The sequence below is a fragment of the Gopherus evgoodei genome, chromosome 1 (assembly GCF_007399415.2).
Source record: "Gopherus evgoodei ecotype Sinaloan lineage chromosome 1, rGopEvg1_v1.p, whole genome shotgun sequence".
Taxonomy (NCBI): Eukaryota; Metazoa; Chordata; order Testudines; family Testudinidae; genus Gopherus; species Gopherus evgoodei.
The window spans coordinates 222,332,779-222,354,486 of record NC_044322.1 but is presented as its reverse complement, the minus strand read 5'-3'; the positions used below and the strand labels follow the sequence as shown (position 1 = coordinate 222,354,486).

Sequence of the window (21,708 nt, the reverse complement as noted above, 5' to 3'; positions counted from 1 at the left end):
TGAGAGATGTAGCAGAGACCACAATCCATACCACTAGAGACTCAAAAATGTCAAAAATGAAAGGCTTCATCCAAAGTTCTTCTTGTGTCTTTCCAACTCTAAGGGCTAAATTCGGAGAAGACTGGATTCCTGACTTGATGCAATGTCACTAATGGGCAATATATCCCAGAATCTACCCATTCAGCCAAGCTAAAGGTTGCTTCCATCTTCTCACTTTCCATGCTTGACTACCAAATAGGAAGCTGCTTGTGGGGTGGAAGATGCTGAAACCAAGAATTCTGATGTTGATGGTGGTGAGTCCTGTTTGGGCCCCAAACCAAAGACCGCTGAAATCAGTGGGAATCCTTCTGTTGACATCTATGGCTTTGGAGAGTAAACATAAAAGGTCCCATCCAAGAACTAAAGCAAGGAGGGTATGTGCTTGGACTTCAGTTGAGTATTTGTTCTGAAAGTTACTGAGCTTCAGAATTTCAGTAACACCAAGTAGCTTTTGAAGTTGAAACAACAGGTGTTTTCAGTGTTGGTTCAGCCATCTGAAGAGGAAAGTCTCTTTGTTCTCAGTGCTTTTGGACAAGGGCCGTGCCTCTCTAATCAGCTACAAGAGCGCTTCCTGTGCAGTTTCAGCCGGAACACTGCTGAACAAATAATTATCCCTCTCTTGGCTGGTGCTGTCCCTCTCATAACAGGACACTCGAATGGTGAGATCACACTGCCCATCTCTCTCTCTGTGGGCAAAGACAAGGAGAGTAGAAGATTCAAAACCTGGCTTGTAAACCTTCCAACACAACAAAGGTAATACCAGTTTTTCTCCAGGGGCTTTCCTTCTTACTAAGGTAATTGCTATAGATTATCTCTCTTACCCGTTCTGTAATTCAGGAGATGAATAGCAGTGGCTATAATGAAAGATATCTATAGATATATATATATATGTGTACATTATATTATTTTTTCCTTGGATAAAATTTAATACAAACTGCATTGGGAAGTCTTGCAATTATAGTCTAGTATTTATTTAATGTCTGAGGTGACATTTCCCCCCTCTTACAGACTGAGACTAAACTGTATCAAACAACATGGGAGAAAGCACGTGGAAATATGATCAAGCACTGTGAGGTGATGAAGTCAATGCGAGTTGAGGGTGCTCAGCCTGTTGCAGAATTGGACTCGGTGGCTATGATACTGAAATGTATAATGTATGGGTGACTGCCACAACCCTGGCACAGCCTAGATAATTTTAATGGAGCTCCATGCAAGCACAGCAGTCCTTCCATGCATTGTACATTGTAGGATAAGGCCCTATAGATATAGGTACTAGACTTGGTCCTCAAAAGGGAGACAAATATTTTTGTGGAAAGTTTTGTTTTTGTTTTGCAAAATTTTGAATGTAATTGAAATTTTTAGGTAATTGAAAAATGGGAGAGGGGGAAATATGAAAAATAAAAAAAACCTCATTTGTTTTAATTTTGAAAAAAAAAATTGTCAAAATTTAATCACTATTGATTATTTATATAAAATCACTGATCTGCAGGAAAGATTCCAGAGAGAAAAAGAGAATTCCTTGCCCTGTAGCCCATGTAGTCTAATTAGAGAGGAGGGAAAGAGAGAAGTGTTCAAATGTCATGTTTCTTTCCCTGCACTCCTTTCTTCTGTAATATTGGTTCCTTTCTAAGATTTCCCTATTTATCTCTGCGTTTTCATAGGGTTTGTAAGTCTTGACTTTTTGTCTGGTTTTGCTCTCCATTTGTCCTTGCCTACTTTCTTTTTAACTAATTGCTTTTTTGCCCTTACGTTTTTTTTCTTATATTAATGTTATTTTAATCCTACCTCTCATACCATAGAGACAATCTTATATTGACCAAAGGAATAGACTAGGGGTAACATTTTTCCAAAGGCATCTATACAAGTAGGTAGGCATCTAATAGGATTTTGAAAAGCATCTAGGCACCTAACTCCCATGAGAATTATGTGCCTGGGTGCTTTTCAAAATCCTATTAGGTGCCTATCTACTTCTTTAGGTGCCTACATACCTTTTGAAAATCTGGTCATAAGTGACTTCAAGAGTCTAAGTTAAATATTCATTGAGACTTAGGAATCTAGGAGCCTAACTCTCATTGACTTTCAATGACAAAGACACTTTTGAAAATATTACCCTAAATGAATTACAGCTAGATTGTGGTATCTTTTACACCTCAAATGTCTATGATTCACTGAACTCTAGCATGGCCATTAAATATGACTTAAATCAAATTCTAAAAGATTACAGAACTACGGATAGTAGTGACTGGATTCTGGGAGATGCTGAATGACTCTTAATCTGCTCTGAAATCCTTATGAAAGTCAGCAGGCAATGAAGGAGATCTGCAATTCACAAGACTAGTTACTAACACTACAATTCTATGCAATTTATATGCAATGGACAACTAGGGAAGCAAATTTTTGTTTCATACCTTCCAGCTGGTGCCTCTTAGGGGCCAAGTGCAAAGGATATCTGTAAATAGTTATTCTGAATGAAAACTGTTTTATGACGTATAGAAAAGGAAGATGGAAAGACATAGAATTAAGATGTCTTATCACCCTTCAGTGAAGAACTTTTTCTCTGCAGTCTAACTTACAAGGCTGTGTCCAGTCCAGTTTTAAAATTTTCAGGATTTAACTGACTTAAGACACATTCTACAACATGGGATCTTGTAGGAAACCTTGAGGCCCCCAATGTTAACCTTTTTCTGAGATGAAAAGTGACTATTTACTTCTACTCTGCTTTCTGCCTTGCACCCAGTTTTTGATCCATTACTACATTGTGCCTCTCACCCCATGACGACTTAACCTCTTGTGTAGGACCTTCTCAAAGCCCTTTTTAAAGTCTACAGAGATTATGCCAGCTGGTTCTCTTAAAGAATTCTAGAAGATTCATGAAACATGATTATCCTTTGCAGAATCTGTGCTGGTTAGATCCTATCATATCATGATCTTCCACATGTTTTGTTATTGTTTTAAATATTTTTACAAGCAATTTACCAGCTACAGATATAAGGCATGCTGATTTATATTTTCCTGGAGCTCCCCTAAAGCCTTTTTCAAATATAGGTACAACATTTACTACCCTCAAATTATCTGTTTTTAATAAGACAGCATATTGTTGTTAGCAGCTGCTCAGGTAATTCATACCTGGTCTCCTTCAGAACTCTGAGATGTACCATCTAGGCTGGTGACTTACTGATTTATAAATAATTAGGTGGCCCCAGCACCACTTCTAGCCACAGTTCAATCTCTGTTCCCAGAAAATGGCAGGTCAGGGTAGTAATTTCCCCCTCACATCCTCTGTGGTGAAGACTGATGCAAAGAAATCATTTCTCATTCTTGATCACTCCCTATAACTGCTGATTATTCAGCAGACCCACAGATTCTTTTATAGGCTTTCTGCTTCTGCTAGACTTAAAGAATCTCTTGTTTGTTTTTACACCTTTAGCTATTTGCTCTTCCAAATGCATTTTGATTCTTCTTTTATTCTTACTTATTCCCTGCTGTAATTTATGATCCTCTTTATTGCCTTCAGCAGAGTCAGATTTCCAAATTTTGAAGTAACTCTCTGTGGCTTGAATTGCCTGTTGAATCCTACCATGTAGCCATATTGGCTTATTCCTTGCCTTTCTGGTTCTTTTTTTGTTTAATAGTATGAGTATTCTCTGAGACTCTATTAATGTTTAAGTAGCATCCATGCCATCTCTAGTGATTTTACTTTCTTTCTTTTCTCAGTGATGATAGGCCCCTTAGTGATCGTTAAACAACACACAACTTTCATTAAGTTCCATGGGAGTTAGGGTTTTTCTGCAGTTCTTACATCAAGCCCTTAATCTTTCCTCATCAGTCAGTTCTTTTGTTAAATTTTATCTGAATTTCCTTTAATTAATTAATTAATTAATTCATAGTTTAGAGGCTCTGAAATTTACACAAAGTATTTTAAGGAGAAAGCACAGCACTTCTGGAGTGCTAGAAGGCTGTCCTCTGATATACAGTACCATGACTGTACGTGTCATCTCCTTGTAAGTATCTCTTCCCGGCTTCTTCTGACATGAGTCAAGCTATAAGTAGTTTCTTTAACATTTCATGAAGATGCACAAGGATTTATACAATAAAATATGGGGTTTAAAACATGTAGTTTACCTTTTTCAATAAAAATAAAAAAGTGTTTTAGTTGCTTGTTCTTCAACATCCTTTGAGTAAACATGGAGGTAACCAAAGTATATTCAGTTTCACACAAGAACTTTGTTAAGGTGAAGTTAAAATTGCAGGGACACAGTATGTATATAGCCTTTCAAGAACATTAGAATTAAACTAACCTCAGATAAAACAAACATCACACTCGGGAACCCCAGGAAATGCAGAAACTTGAAAGTGGATCCAGTGATTTTCAGGTTTCCTAGGTGTTCTCCTTTGCTATAGGTCTCAGATCTCACTAGGACTACAGGAATGGGGAGTGCTGTTTTGATTTCTCTCCCCATCAGTTCCTCCTGCTTTCTTCAGGTTCCCTTCCCATGTTCATATTTCCTCTGACATGCAAGGAGCATGTCTTCCTTCCTATAGGTATCAGAGATCCAGTGCTGAAGTGATAAGTAGAAGGGGATAATGGGCTAGAACAGGAAACTTATGCGGAGAATGGGGAGGGGACATTCCTCTACAGAGTTCTGCAAAAGAGGAGAAATCTCCACAAATAGAGCAGTTTGGAAAGTGGGATTTTTTCGATGAAAAGTTTTGACTATTAATGGAAAAACCAAAACATTTTTAGTTTTTGTCTGAAAATGTTTATTTGTACTATTGGTTTTGTGGTTTGTCAATTTTTTGCCCCAAATTTTCTGTGCATGGATGAAAATTTTGAGGATTGGATTTTGAGTTTTCTTCCTAAAAAAAAGAAAAGAAAAGAAGATCCTTCTCTCAAATGTTTATGTTTGGTCAAACCCACAATTTATCATTACAAAAAATTTGTGATGGAAAATCTTCAGCTGGCTCTATCAGCAAACTCTAGGGAATTTAGCATTTCCCTTTGTGTGACTTTCAGTTAAAAATTTCTTTTCCCTCATTGACAAAGATGCTCAGTAATCAGGTTTCACTGTGATCTCTTCCCTTGCAAAGAAATGGGCTATCAACAGTTTTTTTTAAATGAGCAGCAATTGCCAGCAGTTATTTGATCTCTAGGGGAGTCTAGTAAATTAAATTGTATTTATTTATGTTTTTTTAATTACATGGCAAAAAGAAAATGTCTACAAGAATATCTGAACTGTAATGAAAAAAGATATTTTTAGGGTAGAAATCTGACCAATAACTTGTTTCAAATCACTTCAAATTTTGCAGAATTTTTTTTACATTGGACCAAGTTTTCTCGTATCAATTTTAAGTCAAAGTTGTCTTTTTGGTGATTTATGTAGCGCACCAAAATTGAACTTCTAATGGAAACTAAATTGCATCCATAATTAGGTAGGGCCTGCATCATTCTATAATATTTACATTTTTTTTGTATAAATACAGGCAGTTACCAGTATCAGAAGGAGAGAAAGTGCTCTATTCTTCACGTTCTTATCACCATATATCTGAGTACCTTTCAGAGGTGCGCTAAGGGAGGTGACTGACATCTATCACAGTTTGTACTTTTCTTCTCCCTGCATTGGGGGAAATTGTGTGAAAAGTGTAGTTTGGAGGAGGTGGGGTTGTTTTCTTTTAAAATAAATTATATGTGCTCTGTATTATATGTTTACTTTAGCCAAGACAAAGTGCGCCTTGCACTTGTAGCAGAAGATGGTGATATTTGAGGTGATTCTTAATTCCTGTGAAAGTTTGCTCCATGATCCCAGACTGGCCCCAAAAAAGCTCCATGTCCTGTATAGACAAGTTTTGTCCTTGTGGTAAAAAGTTCCATTGTGCCAAAGAAGCAGAGTTGTTGGTCACATGGCCGGATTCTGGAGCTGTAGGCAATCTCTTTGGTATTGTGGGGCCAGCACCAAGCACCATAAAGATAGGGACTGAGATCTTTAAGTTGACCTGGCATTCTATAGGGAGCCATTACAGTGAGTGGAGGACTGGTGTGAGGTGCTTGCAGTAGCCTGTGTTGCTGAGGAGACATGCTGCATCATTCTGTAGTTGTTGGAGTGTCCCTAGGCTGATGGCTTCATGCCCAGAGACAGACCATTTCAAGACCAGCCAGGTGTGTATATGTAAGATAAAAGTTTGTATATGTGAGCCAAATCATCACCCACCGGGATGAGATGGAGTGGCCTAGCTAGCCATAAATGGTAGAATATGTTTCTTGTGGCCTTTGTTATGTGGGAGTTAAGTGTCCGAGAGCAAAGCAGGAGCCCTCATACTGAGCCACTGAGCAGCTGTCCTGTTACATTGCTCCTGTTCATGTTGTTCCTCTTACTGGCAATAAAAGCTCATTTCATTGAAGTACAAATCCCAATGTTCATCTCAGTTCACTAACCCCATCTCTGGAATTTCTATCCCATAACCCATCAGAAATGAGTGATCAGTCAGTGACCTATATGGACCTCAGATTTCATACTCCTGCAGAGCAGAAGAGAAAACAAAGACCAAAGCACACCAGGATCATAGATACTGTATATTTATAATCTCCTGAATCTATGTCTAACATTATGCTTTTAGCCCCACTCAACTCCGCTTCTTGAACTTTATACTACAAATCCTAATGTTATACATCAAGAATCCGTGTCAGAGTTTTTTCTCAAACGCCAGTAAAACTATTTTGTTAGTTTTGTGTCAGTCTGTGTGATATAAAGCAGCCCTCCAGGTATGGAAAGGAGTTAGCTTTGTGCCTACAAAGCCCTGGAACACAATTATTTTATTATGAAGTAATAAACCCTTGTGTCACAGGGTGGTACTGGCCCTTTATGAGGGAAGAGACTAGTTTGCCTGTGACAGGTCAGCTGACCCCAGTTGGTCTATAGGAGAAGGTGCCTGGATGGATTGGTCTGTGAGCCAATATTTTATATCTTGAGTTCCCTGTTCAGGTTTTCTAGAACTTTCATGGCCTGCAACCTCACCAGGAATCTTTCTGCCAGTCAGCAAAGTTTTGGAGCCAGGTCTCTTGGACCTGAGCATAAGCATTGACTTGTTACGTAAGAACATAAGAACGGCCGTACTGGGTCAGACCAAAGGTCCATCTAGCCCAGTATCTGTCTACTGACAGTGGCCAATGCCAAGTGCCCCAAAGGAAGTGAATCTAACAGGCAATGATCAAGTGATCTCTCTCCTGCCATCCATCTCCATCCTCTGACAAACAGAGGCTAGGGACACCATTCCTTACCCATCTTGGCTAATAGCCATTTATGGACTTAACAACCATGAATGTATCCAGTTCTCTTTTAAATGCTGTTATAGTCCTAGCTTTCACAACCTCCTCAGGTAAGGAGTTCTACAAGTTGACTGTGCGCTGCATGAAGAACTTCCTTTTATTTGTTTTAAACCTGCTGCCTATTAAATTCATTTGATGACCCCTAGTTCTTATATTATGGGAATAAGTAAAAACCTTTTCCTTATCCACTTTCTCCACATCACTCATGATTTTATATACCTCTGTCATATTCCTCCTTAGTCTCCTCTTTTCCAAGCTGAAGAGTCCTAGTCTCTTTCATTTTTCCTCATATGGGACCCTCTCCAATCCCCTAATCATTTTAGTTGCCCTTTTCCGAACCTTTTCTAGTGTAAGTATATCTTTTTTGAGGTGAGGAGACCACATTTGTACACATTATTCGAGATGTGAGCGTACCATGGATTTATATAAGGGCAATAATATATTTTCAGTCTTATTCTCTATCCCTTCCTAACATCCTGTTTGCTTTTTTGACCGCCTCTGCACACTGTGTGGACATCTTCAGAGAACTGTCCTCGATGACTCCAAGATCTTTTTCCTGACTCATTGTAGCTAAATTATCCCCCATCATATTGTATGTATAGTTGGGGTTATTTTTTCCAGTGTGCATTACTTTACATTTATCCACGTTAAATTTAATTTGCCATTTTGTTGCCCAATCACTTAGTTTTGTGAGATCTTTTTGAAGTTCTTCACAGTCTTCTTTGACCTTAACTTCTTGAGCAGTTTAGTATCATCTGCAAACTTTGCCACCTCACTGTTTACCCCTTTCTCTAGATCATTTATGACTAAGTTGAATAGGATTGGTCCTAGGACTGACCCATTCTGAGAATTTACCATTAATTCCTACTCTTTGTTCCCTGTCTTTTAACCAGTTCTTAATCCATGAAAGGACCTTCCCTTTTATCCCATGACAGCTTAATTTATGTAAGAGCCTTTGGTGAGGGACCTTGTCAAAGGCTTTCTGGAAATCTAAGTACACTATGTCCACTGGATCCCCCTTGTTCACATGTTTGTTGACCCCTTCAAAGAACTCTAATAGATTAGTAAGACACGATTTCCCTTTACAGAAACCATGTTGACTATTGCTCAACAGATTATGTTTTTCTATGTGTCTGACAATTTTATTCTTAACTATTGTTTTGACTAATTTGCCCGGTACCGACGTTAGACTTACCGGTCTGTAATTGCTGGGATCACCTCTAGAGCCCTTTTTAAATATTGGTGTTACATTAGCTAACTTCCAGTCATTGGGTACCGATGCTGATTTAAAGGATAGGTTACAAACCTTAGTTAATAGTTCCGCAACTTTACATTTGAGTTCTTTCAGAACTCTTGGGTGAATGCCACCTGGTCCCGGTGACTTGTTAATATTGAGTTTATCAATTAATTCCAAAACCTCCTCTAGTGACATTTCAATCTGTGGCAGTTCCTCAGATCTGTCACCTACAAAAGCTGGCTCAGGTTTGGGAATCTCCCTAACATCCTCAGCCGTGAAGACTGAAGCAAAGAATCCATTTAGTTTCTCTGCAATTACTTTATCGTCTTTAAGTGCTCCTTCTGTATCTTGACCTTCAAGGGGCTTCACTGGTTCTTTCGCAGGCTTCCTGCTTCTGATGTACTTAAAAAACATTTTGTTATTGCCTTTGGAGTTTTTGGCTAGTCGTTCTTCAAACTCCTCTTTTTGGCTTTTCTTATTACACTCTTGCACTTAATTTGGCAGTGTTTATTCTCCTTTCTATTTGCCTCACTAGGATTTGACTTCCACTTTTTAAAGGAAGTCTTTTTATCTCTCACTGCTTCTTTTACATGGTTGTTAAGCCACGGTGGCTCTTTTCTAGTTCTTTTACTGTGTTTCTTAATTTGGGGTCTCCATTGAAGTTGGGCCTCTATTATGGAGTCTTTAAAAAGCTCCCATGCAGCTTGCAGGGATTTCACTTTAGTCACTGTACCTTTTAACTTCTGTTTAACTAACTCCCTCATTTTTGCATAATTCCCCCTTTTGAAATTAAATGCCACAGTGTTGGGCTGTTGAGATGTTCTTCCCACAACAGGGATGTTGAATGCTATTGTATTATGGTCACTGTTTCCAAGCGGTCCTGTTATAGTTACCTCTTGGACCAGCTCCTGCGCTCCACTCAGGATTAAATCTAGAGTTGCCTCTCCCCTTGTGGGTTCCCATACCAGCTGCTCCATGAAGCAGTCATTTAAAGTATCGAGAAATTTTATCTCTGTATTTCATCCTGAAGTGAAATGTTCCCAGTCAATATGAGGATAATTGAAATCCCCCACTATTATTAGGTTCTTAATTTTGATAGCCTCTCTAATTTCCTTTAGCATTTCATCATCACTATTACTTTCCTGGTCAGGTGGTCGATAATAGATCCCTAATGTTATATTTTTATTAGAGCATGAAATTTCTATCCATAGAGATTCTATGGAACATGTGGATTTGCTTAAGATTTTTACTTCATTTGAATCTACATTTTCTTTCACATATAGTGCCAATTCCTAACCCTTCGCCCGCATGACCTGTTCTGTCCTTCTGATATATTTTGTACCCTGGATTGATTGTGTGCCATTGATTACTCTCAGTCCACCAGGTTTCTGTGATGCCTTTTTTATCAATATCCTCCTTTATCACAAGGCACTCTAGTTCACCCATCTTATTATTTAGATTTCTAGCATTTGTGTACAAGCACTTTAAAAACTTGCCCCTGTTTATTTGTCTGCTCTTTTCTGGTGTGTCAGATTCTTTTTTATGTGACTGTTTATCATCTGATCTGGCCCTTACATTATCCTCTTCCATCGTCTGCTCCTGACTATAACCTGGAGATTCTCTATCATTAGACTCTCCCCTGAGAGAAGTCTGTGTCCGATCCACATGCACCTCTGCAGCAGTTGGCTTTCCCCCATCTCCTAGTTTAAAAACTGCTCTACAACCTTTTTAATGTTTAGTGCCAGAGTGTAGTTCCACTTTGGTTTAGGTGGAGCCCATCTCTCCTGTATAGGCTCCCCCATCCCAAAAGTTTCTCCAGTTCCTAATGAACGTAAACCCCTCCTCTCTACACCATCGTCTCATCCACACATTGAGACTCCGAAGCTCTGTCTGCCTACCTGGCCCTGCACGTGGAACTGGAAGCATTTCTAAGAATGCTACCATAGAGGTCCTGGATTTCAGTCTCTTCCTTAGCAGCCTAAATTTGGCTTCCAGGACATCTCTCCTACCCTTCCCTATGTCATTGGTACCTATATGTACCACGACCACCGGCTTCTCCAGAGCACTACACATAAGTCTGTCTAGATGCCTCGAGAGATCCGCAACCTTCGCACCAAGCAGGCAAGTCACCATACGGTTCTCTCGGTCATCACAAACCCAGCTATCTACATTTCTAATTATCGAATCTCCCATTACTAACACCTGCCTTTCCCTAGCAACTGGAGTTCCCTCCCCCGGAGAGGTAACCTCAATGTGAGAGGCAACCTCAGCACCATCTGGAAGGAGGGTCCCACCTGTGGGAAGGTTTCCCTCTGCTCTAATTGACTGCTCTGCTTCCTTGGGCCTTTAATCCTCCTCAACAGTGCAGGGTCTGTCTGACCGGAGGTTCCAGGCTTAACTACATCTTTGACCTTCCTCCAGCTCTTCCTTGAGGGCACCCACTGAAGATTTCGGCTTCCCAGATGTCACATCTCTTGAGGCAGAGACCACATCTAGTCTTCTGGAGGGTTAGGCTTGCAGTACCTCTGCACCTCATTGTGATTTCCCAGCAGGTCTGATCGGGGACCAGCACCTGCAGTTAACTCTTTTACAAGGGCTATAACTGTATTCCAGTTACCAACCAACCTTCACAAAGCAAACTGTATTTATTCTTAGGGAAAAAGCATTAAAGAGAAAACATATTTTAAAACAATAAAAGAACCTATATGCATGCTAAAAAGTTACCTGAGGTCACCCCCAGCTCCAACACAGTGCTCAGGGTGAGGCTTTCAAACTCTTGGTCCCGAATTCATGTCAGTTTTTATGATCAGAAGCCAGATACCTAACTGGACTGTTCAACTCTTACTTTATACAGCTCAAGTGTTTGATCTGCAGTTTCTATCTTGCCCCATATTTTGAAGCTACATCCTGAGGACAGGGCCATTGTTTGGGGATTGTCTGATCTCAAAATCCCCAAACAATGGCCCTGTCCTCAGGATGTAGCTTCAAAAGGTCAGGTTTTTTTGAAGATAGCAGAAAATAATAAGAAACAAATGTTGTACTCACCACCTTACTATGTGCTTTCTGTCCGGGATGGACATACTCTAACTGGCTACAGCCTTTGGGCCAAATCCTGATGTCCTTATTAAATTTTACTCAGTTTAACTAGGCCATTACTGAAGGGGGAAAAAGTTCAGGGCCAGATTCTAGTTCTTTTCCTTATTCACATTCACAGAATAAGATACAACTCAACATGAGTCACAACTGAAAAATCTGATTCCAGAGAATTCACCCCTTGTTCTGTTCATGACTTATCTGAGAACAGGCTTCAATTTTTAAAAGATGAGTTTCTATATGAAATTATTCAATGTGTAGTATATGTTCCAAGCTTGGAGTAGGCTGTCAACTATTTGTAGTGGCTACTGCTTCAAGAATTCACTGTTCATATTTCACTATTGGATCAATGTGATTAGTCACCTAAGTCACACACTATTGTTTCTGCTTCCTAACTGGATGACTCCGGGTATGTCTACACTACAGGATTATTCTGATTTTACATAAACAGGTTTTGTAAAACAGATTGTATAAAGTTAAGTGCACGTGGCCACACAAAGCACAATAATTCAGTGGTGTGCGTCCATGTACCGAGGCTAGCGTCGATTTCTGGAGCATTGCACTGTGGCTAGCTATCCCGTAGCTATCCCATAGTTCCTGCAGTCTCCCCCACCCATTGGAGTTCTGGGTTGAGATCCCAATGCATGATGGTGCAAAAACAGTGTCGCGGGTGATTCTGGGTAAATGTCGTCACTCATTCCTTCTTCCATGAAAGCAACGGCAGACAATCATTTTGTGTCCTTTTTCCCTGGATTGTCCTGGAAGAGGACATAGCATGACAACCATGGAGCCCGTTTTGCCTTTTGTCACTGTCACCGTATGTGTACTGGATGCCACTGACAGAGGCGGTACTGCAGCGCTACACAGCAGCATTCATTTGCCTTTGCAAGGTAGCAGAGACTGTTATCAGTCGTTCTGTACCATTTGCTGCTGTCATGGCTGCTCCTGGCTGACCTTCACTGAGGTCCACTGGGAGGGCAAAGACAAAAATGGGAATGATCCCCCGGGTCATTCCTTCCTTTATGTTGTATCTAAAAATAGAGTCAGTCCTGCCTAGAATATGGGGCAAGTGTACTAGAGAACCAGTGTACCAGAGACCATAGCCGCTCCGTGTCAGATCCTGCAGAAATGATGAGCTGCATGCCATTCTAGGGGGTACCCCTGCAACAACCCCATCTGTTGCTTCCCTCCTCCCCCAACCCTCTTGGGCTACCATTGCAGGGTCCCCCCATTTGTGTGATGAAGTAATAAAGAATACAGGAATAAGAAACACTGACTCTTTAGTGAGATAAAATGAGGAGGAGGCAGCCTCCAGCTGCTATGATAGTCCAGGCAGGACATTAAACAGTGGTGGGGAGAGGAGCCCAGCATCCCACTGCTATGATAGTCCAGGCAGTACAGAATCTTTTCTTTAGACATGAAGGGGGGGCTGATGGAGCTCAGCCCCCAGTTGCTATGATGAGGACGGTTACCAGCCGTTCTGTACCATCTGCTGGGAATAACCAGGAGCTGTTCCTATTTTTACCCAGGTGCCCCCAGCCGACCTCACCTGAGGCCAGCCAGGAGCACTCACGGGATGATGACAAGGACGGCTATCAGTCCTTTTGTATGGTACCATCTGCCACCGGGGAAGGGAGGGGAGAGAATGCTGATGTTCAGTGCTGAGGCACCGCATCTACCAGCAGCATGCAGTAGACATATGGTGACACTGAAAAAAGTCAAGAAACGATTTTTTTCCCTTTTCTTTCCCGGGGGGGGGGGAGGGTAAATTGACGAGATATATCCTGAACCACTCCGGACAATGTGTTTGACCCTACATGCATTGGGAGCTCAGACAAGAATGCAAATACTTTTCGGAGACTGTGGGGACTGTGGGATAGCTGGAGTCCTCAGTCCCCCCTCCCTTCCTCCATGAGCATCCATTTGATTCTTTGGCTTTCCATTACGCTTGTCACACAGCACTGTGCTGTGGACTCTGTATCATAGCCTGGAGATTTTTTTCAAATGCTTTGGCATTTCATCTTCTGTAACGGAGTTCTGATAGAACAGATTTGTCTCCCCATACAGTGATCAGATCCAGTATCTCCCGTACAGTCCATGCTGGAGCTCTTTTTGGATTTGGGACTACATTGCCACCCATGCTGATCAGAGCTCCACGCTGGTCAAACAGGAAATGAAATTCAAAAGTTCGTGGGGCTTTTCCTGTCTACCTGGCCAGTGCATCCGAGTTCAGATTGCTTTCCAGGGCGGTCACAGTGGTGCACTGCGGGATACCGCCCAGAGGCCAGTACCATCAATTTGCGGCCACACTAACCCTAATCCGATATGGTAATACTGATTTCAGCACTACTCCTCTCATCGGAGAGGAGTACAGAAACCGGTTTAAAGAGCCCTTTATATCGATATAAAGGGCCTCGTTGTGTGGACGGGTGCAGGGTTAAATTGGTTTAACGCTACCAAAATCGGTTTAAACATGTATCAGAGTGTAGCCGTGTTAGTCTGGATCTGTAAAAGCAGCAAAGAATCCTGTGGCACCTTATAGACTAACAGACGTTTTGGAGCATGAGCTTTCGTGGGTGAATACCCACTTCCTCAGTCTATAAGGTGCCACAGGATTCTTTGCTGCTTTTAAACATGTAGTGTAGACCAGGCCTCTGTTAAAAGTCAACTTGGAAATCTGACACAATTTTGAACAATGTGTGTAATTAACCAGTGGAACAGGTAACCAAGGAATGTGATAATTCTCCACCATTTGGAGTTTTTAAATGAAGATTTACTCTCTTTCTAAAAGATATGGCCCATTTCAACCACAAGTTATTAGTCTTGGAAAAAGGAATTACAGGGTGAGGTTCTATGGTCTGTGTTACATTATGCAGGAACTCAGACGTGCTGTTCATAATGGTGTCTTCTAGCCTTAACATCTATGAAGTTATGTTCCCACCTACTGTGATGACAATTTCATAGAGCTGTCTTTCCATCCAGAAACCAGTGAGCAGGAAATAACCTACTCTGATCTGAAGTTTCACACTCCTTCAAAGCAGCAGAGGCAACAAAGACCTACAACTGCAGAGAGCAAAGGTATTATGCATTATGAGCTTCTGGCTCCTTACTTTCTTTTATCAAAGTGTTTATAGTCAAACATCCTCCTTCTGGTGTAGCGGCTGCCCGTAGCCTCATGTTTAAGGAACAATAAAATTAGAATTTTGTCTACTGTGGAAGGAAATGGCATGTTAATGGGAGCTCGCTTAGGACCACACTGTGCCTATGCCTGGGCAGAAATTGGGATGTGACAGATCTGGACTTCACCAGGAGAGACTGTTTTCTCCATGTCTTCACAATTCACACAAGATTTATTGAGCATGTATCCAATAGCTATTATTATTGGATTGGTTTATCTCCATACAGGTTGGTTCTGGCTTTGGTAAACTGGTGTGGCTGAGAGCTCTGACCTGATACCAGAGATACAATCATCTTTCATTTTCTCTCTTATTTCTGTTAGACTCTCCTCCATCTTCACCATGGCTCCTTACAATGATTCTGGGGCTCCTCTGCCTGGCTTTGCTAGTAACTACAGGGGTTTTGGGTGCCAAGTGTAAGTATTTGCCAAGAAGGCAACAAACCATTATCTGAACCATTATAACATTTAGAAGGGATAGTCTAATAAGTATTTGAGTGATATGTGTAAATGCATGAGTGAGGCCCTGTCATAGTTTGTATTACTTTGTGAAAAACAATTGGTATTCAGATTTGAATTTTCCCAGTAAAACATGTGAGAAGCTGAGATGCCTTTAAGGGTGTGTCTACACAGCATTTTGGAATGAGCAGGAGCAAACCTTTTAGCCCAGGTCAACAGACTCAGGCCTGGTCTACAATGGGGTGGGGACGGGGAATCGATCTAAGATACACAAATTCAGCCACACAAGAATAGCCTAGCTGAAGTCCATGTATCTTAGACTGACTTACCACCTGTCTTCACGGCACGAGATCAACATCTGCGGCTCCCCCATCGACTCTGCTTCCGCCTCTCACCCTGGTGGAGTTCCGGAGTCGATGGGGAGTGCGTTCGGGGATCAATTTATTGTCTAGATGAGACACGATAAATCGATCCCTGATAGATCACTAACCGCCAATTCGGTGGGTAGCATAGACATACCCTAAGGCTAGCAGGGGTTGCACTAATGCTCTACAAATACCTATATAGACACCACTTTGAAGCTATGTCTTGTGTTGCTGCTCCAGCTCTGAATCCTAGGGAGCGGGGTGGTCCTAAGAGTCCTTCTGATTTAAGACTAAAGTTGATTTGAAACTCTGACTACAGTTTAAATGTGGTTAGAAACAGCATCATGACTAGGACTGGGTGAATTTTTTTCAGTGAATATTTTATTATCCCCAAAATCCATTTTTCTGTGCACTGAAACTATTCATGAATTTAGATAGAATTTGTTAAATAGTTTTGGGCAAAAAAAATATATTTTTTTTAAATTGAAATGGTTTGTTTCAATGATTTGAGAATGAAAAGTATGAAAAATACCTGAAAACAAAACTAAAGGAAGAACTGAAAAAAAGAATTTTGGATTGAAAACACTCTTAAAATGAAGTGAATCACAACCCTCAATTTTTTTGTTTTGTGTCAGTTTTTTTCATTTTATTTTGGCTGCCTTTAGCTCTGAAATTAATTTTGTTTGTTTGTTTTGTTTTGTTTTGTTTTGTTTTGTTTTGGCAAGAAAAAGTGAAAAAAATAAGTTTTGTTTCAAAAGTAATCAATTTTTGTTCCAGATTTTTCAGCTCCAAACCAAAAAATTAATGATCCATTCAGCTTTAATCATGCTACAGAACTGAGTGGCTCCATATTTTGTGCTTCTGAATGGTTTCCTGATTTTTCAATTTTGCTCAGTTTGCCAGTTCAAATGTGAAAGGGGCCGTCATTTTCTTCTCACTTACATCAGTGTAAATTATGAGAACCGCTAGCCTGGAAATTTAAACAAAAAGACATTTTGACAAAAACGTCTTTGGCACATATTCTGTTAGCCAGATTTTAAACCCATGGAGATTGTTTTGTAAATGGCAAAGCAGCGTTATACCAATTCTTTAATTCCTTTAACTTCAGAATAAAACTGAAATTCCACATTGTGTAACCCACTAATGAGTGTGGGTTATATGTCTCCTTGTGTGCTGATCCACAGAGGATATGACCTGTTACAGCACATAACTAGTGACCTTTCTATCTTTGGGTATGTCTATGCTATGGATACTGTACCAGCATAGCTAAATTGTCATAGCTATGCCGGCATAACCCCGAAGTATAGGCGTGACCTACTGCTCCTGAAATGATGGTAGCTGCGTAGCATTCTTTCATTTACATAGCTGTATCTGTGCTGGGGTTAAGTTGGTATAATTACGTGATTTGGGGTAATATTTTTTTCACACTCCTGACTACTGTATCTATGTTGACCTATCCTTCCAGGGTAGACTAGGTCTTTGCACTTGAATTGTATCAGTTCATGCTTTTTAGCTCAGAAGGTCTTCAGTTCAATCCCGAGTATGTAAGCCATAATGACAACTGTCAAAATCACTGTTAGCATCCTTATAATGCAAAAGGCAAACAATTTATGTAAGTGTATTGAATTTTGTTTTAACTGATTTCTTGGGATGTGGATTTAAGTTCTCCAGGCTTCCCTTCAAGTGAGAAGACAGAAAGAGGAACTTCTCGAGAAACAGGCTATTCTGAAAAACTTCACCCAGTTCGAGGAAACCCTGAAAAACTGCACGCAACAAAGAGATGATCTCCAAGCCAATAACAGAGAATTCTCAAATGTTGTGAATAGAGAAGGTATCGATCAGAGCTCACTCTTTTCTTATATCCTTTATGGTAATATTGTTGCTTAATCAGAATCCAGCTCTTCTTCTCCTTCTTAACAGTAAAAGGTACTTCTGCCCCTGTGCAAAAAATGTACAAGGGCCTCATCTAAATATTAATTACATGGAAAGACACAAACAAATCTTAGCAAAAATATGGTGTCCTTAATAGTTGACATAATCAATGATCCCTGGCTCACTAGCTTCAAAGTAAGGGAACCTGGGTGGCTCCTTCCCAACTTGTATCTCTCAACAGTACAAGGGAAAGACACTGATAAACAGAGGGATTTTGACAAACGCAACAGACAAATAGGCTGCTGCACATAGAGACCCTCATGCACTTCCCTCCCACAGCGCTGACACTGCGCTAGATGGGATATCAGATTTTTATCCTAGTCAACATTATCATTGCTATCACTTTGAAAACCAGGCCATGATGATGATGACTCATCTGCAACAGAAGGAAGTTGTTCAGAAAGGCATCTCACTGTTGCTAGCTCCTGCACAATTGCTCTCATTACCTTTCTTGTTCATTGTGATCTGAATGGAGCTGGATGGGAAACAGGTTTCCTGTCCCATGAGCACTTTTGAAAATTCAAAATTTTCCCATTTCATATTGGGATAAACGGAGACCTTTCAAAGTTTTCCATGAAAAAACAGAAACCCCAGAGCAGCCAATAGCCTGATGTTGAGGGGTCTCACGTGGGATGAGGGAGAATCAGGGTTAAGTCCTTGCTCTGCCTGATTCAGAAAAGAGCCTTGACCCAAGTATTTTTCGGGCACCAACATCAGCTTCATCCTAGCTGGCAAGAGAAAAACTACATTCCAGTTAGAAATATACATACTAGCTAGTACACAGTGACATTCAGTATCAAACTGCATCACACTCATCAATAGAGAAATATGCCAGTTTGGTATTGCTCTCTTTTTCAAGGAGATAAATGCAGCTCTTGCCCTGAGGGCTGGATACAGCATAGAGGGAAGTGTTACCGTTTTACACATGAAAGGAGCTCCTGGCAGAAGAGTCAAAAATACTGCTCATCTCAGGGCTCCAGACTGCTGAGGATAGAGAACAAGGAAGAACTGGTAGGGAATTTACCCTTTGCCTTATTTTCCTGTATTTTCCAAACTATACTTGCCCAATATCCATCTGGTGGTGAAGTGGGATATGGGTATAAAATGAAAAATAATACTGGCAGGGTAAAATGACCCTCTAAAGTGCTGTTGTATTCAGAGCTGTGTCCCTAAGAGACACTGGGCAGATTTTGGGCACCAGAGAAGGAGTGAATGCAAATTTTATCACTGACTTCAGAAATGATTAAAAGGGAGTGTAAAGCATGAGGAAGGCACAGAGTCCTTTCTTAGGGTCTGAGTCTCCTCTCACTCCATCGTGAATCAGGACTTTCTCCACTGAAGTCAATGAAATGAATCTGAGAATAAAATCAAGCTTTGTCTCTCTTTAACAGAGGCTGGAAATGCTGTTGGGTTAGTGTCTGTGCTGCTTGGGAAGAGAACTCCTCATCTCTCTCATTAGTGATACTCCTAGCTGATGTTGACTTGTTCTTCAGGGTATCCTATCAGTTCTTCTCAGCCAGGATGTAGCTGCGATGCTTCCTGTGAGAGACAGATGCCGATTAAATTGGGCAAAAATCTCATAAAATCTATGGCTAATTATTTTACTAAAAATGGGGTGTGACTGGCAAATATATGGGCATTATGAAACACTGGTCCTGTTTGGGACACATCAACCTTATTCTCATCCCTGGTACCCATACACCTACCAATGTGGATTGATGTAAATGATTTAGTCTTGTTCCCAAACAGGATTTCATAAACAGACTGGCATGTTTTCACTGGATTGGACTATTCCGTACAGGAGCTGCTTCAAGCTGGATGTGGGAGGATGGCACAGCTTATTCCACTGACCTGTAAGTCTCTGGCAGATCTAGAAGTTGTTCACTTGTGTTTTACATCCTTGTGCATTTCTTATAGAATTTGCACTCTGGCATTGCTACTGAACATATAGAATTATTGTGTATTTTTTACTTTTACAAATTGTCACAGGAAGGAGTGGTGCTATTTGGATTGTTTATATCTAAACCAATAAACATAATAAAACAATTGAATAACATTAACAGTGGTAGGTGTAACTCTGTCAAAGCTACAAATGAATATATGCATTCACAAATATTCTAAAATGGGACATTTCAAAGCTGAAACATGGACTAAGGGTGATGTCACCATTACACTTAATGAGGAAAAGAAGAGAACATCCTCCTACCCTTAAATATTAAATTGTACAACAACTGCAGTAAATAGAAAACAAGAGACCATCTCAGCTAAATTAACAATCTCACACAAAAAAAAATTCCAAATCACAAAGAAATGCTTTTATAGAATCATAGACTTTAAGGTCAGAAGGGACCATTATGATCATCTAGTCTGACCTCCTGCACAACGCAGGCCACAGAATCTCACCCACCCACCCACTCCTGTATCAAGCCCCTAACCTATGTCTGAGCTACTGAAGTCCTTACCTTGCTCCAATATGCATCAAGCATTTTTAGTCATTATTGCTAACATTAATGGCCTGATTAACTATTCCTCTGCTCAGAGCCCATCTGTTACACAAGATCTCAAGAACTTAGACCTGCCTCATTACATTTGGTTTCTCCTTCTCTATCACCCAGACAACTTTTCCATACAGATGCCCAATCCTGCTCCCATAGAAGGTAAGGGGAATTTATTAGGAGGAAGATTGTGACTGAAATACCAAATGGTAACATCGATAGCCCCAAAACTCAGCCACCTAAGCTTAGCTCACCTGAGGCCTGTGCTGGCTTGTTGTCAAGGGCTGAGTTTGGACTGCAGATCTTGTTGATCATCCCGGCCCAAAGCTTTTAATAAGAACTGTGAAGTTAGGTAACATTGTTACCTTAAAAAAAACCTCCCATGTTACATTTTTTTCTTGGATTGAAAGCAGCACTTGAATCACATGGGCACTTGACAGGATCACACTTAACTCTCTGCGTTACTCATCTTGCAGGACATGTTATTCTGAGAAGTGAAATTAATGGATAAGACAAGTTAACCTCAATATTTAGGCAGCCAAATGCAATGACGCTGTTTGTGATTTTACAAAAATGGCATGCTTAGTGTTAAATGTAGCTTTCCACCCCAGGTTGCAAGTAAAGAAGAAAGAGCCTGGGGAGTCCTGTGTACTTCTGAATGCAGGAGAAGCCTCCTCCTATAATTGTAAACAACCATATCGCTGTATTTGTATGAAGAGAGCTGATTAGCTGAAGCCTGAGGATCACAGCATCCAAGACACACATCCTAGGGTGTTCCAAAGACAAAGAGAACTCACTTCAATTTGCTGTGTTACCATTCAGACTGAGGGGCTGCAGTTTCAGGTGATAAAACACACAGCAGACTGTAAAGAAGCAGGGCAGAGACCCCAAACTGGAATCTTCTCCAGTCAACCAGAGCACTCCCACCATACTGAATAACTGTCATTCCCATCTGAGTTGATAAGAGTTGATTTCAGAGGTCATTAGTGGAAATATTAATAAATACTTTGTAAAAAATATAGAGTGTTATTTGTGTACTGGGTGTTTTACAGAAAAAAAAATTGTCCCAAAGAGCTTGCAATGTAAATTCAAACAAAATACAATCAATGAGGCTCATACAGAGACAAAAGAGGAATGGGAGAGGAAGAGAATCACCATCTCGGTGACTGGGGATTGAGCTGTGGGTGTCTAGAGCTACAAGCCTGAGTCAGAGAAATAACTCTCCAGCTGGCAGCTGTAACACACTCACATGCTCTGTGGGTTGGGCACACAGGGGTATGTGTCACTCACACTGAACAGTGGGTTATATACTTCCTTGAACAGAGCAAGCTTATCTCACATGTCTCAGGCTCACAGCAGTTTGAATACCAGATCAGCTTCCATTTTATAGCAACTGCAATCTTGGGTACATCCATGGATTGAACTGGAGGCCTCCAGAGCTAACATCACGAGTCTCTACAGCTTGAGTTGTGCTTCAACAAATGAAGTATTTAACTTTGGCATTGTCACCCTGCCTGGAGTTGCTCACAACCATGAGTGTCAACCTTAGGGTAGGCTGTCAAGGAGCAGGGCAGAGATCCCAAACTGGCTGG

General features: G+C 40.7%; 1 protein-coding gene across 2 annotated transcripts; it reads left to right on the top strand.

The window, feature by feature from the left end:
- The first annotated feature begins 678 nt into the window (after window positions 1-678).
- Window positions 679-21,127, top strand: LOC115646712 (NKG2-D type II integral membrane protein-like). 2 transcript variants are annotated; one of them, XM_030552897.1, is made up of 8 exons: window positions 679-792; window positions 6,505-6,605; window positions 14,657-14,768; window positions 15,190-15,282; window positions 17,353-17,520; window positions 18,481-18,632; window positions 19,371-19,474; window positions 20,728-21,127. In XM_030552897.1, exons 2-8 carry the CDS (start codon window positions 6,507-6,509, stop codon window positions 20,843-20,845), a joined length of 846 nt encoding a protein of 281 aa, XP_030408757.1. In that variant the 5' UTR covers window positions 679-792; window positions 6,505-6,506; the 3' UTR covers window positions 20,846-21,127. The 2 variants fall into 2 exon arrangements, with proteins under 2 accessions (XP_030408757.1, XP_030408751.1); XM_030552891.1 differs by lacking the exon at window positions 14,657-14,768 and having other exon boundaries at window positions 6,505-6,600.
- Window positions 21,128-21,708: the final 581 nt, after the last annotated feature.

Bases quoted from the DNA above. Each gene is read 5' to 3' on its own strand.
- LOC115646712 (XM_030552897.1), top strand. From the start codon at position 6,507: ATGAGTGATCAGTCAGTGACCTATATGGACCTCAGATTTCATACTCCT. The intron at 6,606-14,656 runs GTATATTTATAA...AATTTCATAGAG, and splicing joins ACACCAGGATCATAGATACT to CTGTCTTTCCATCCAGAAAC. The intron at 18,633-19,370 runs GTAGGGAATTTA...GTTCCCAAACAG, and splicing joins TAGAGAACAAGGAAGAACTG to GATTTCATAAACAGACTGGC.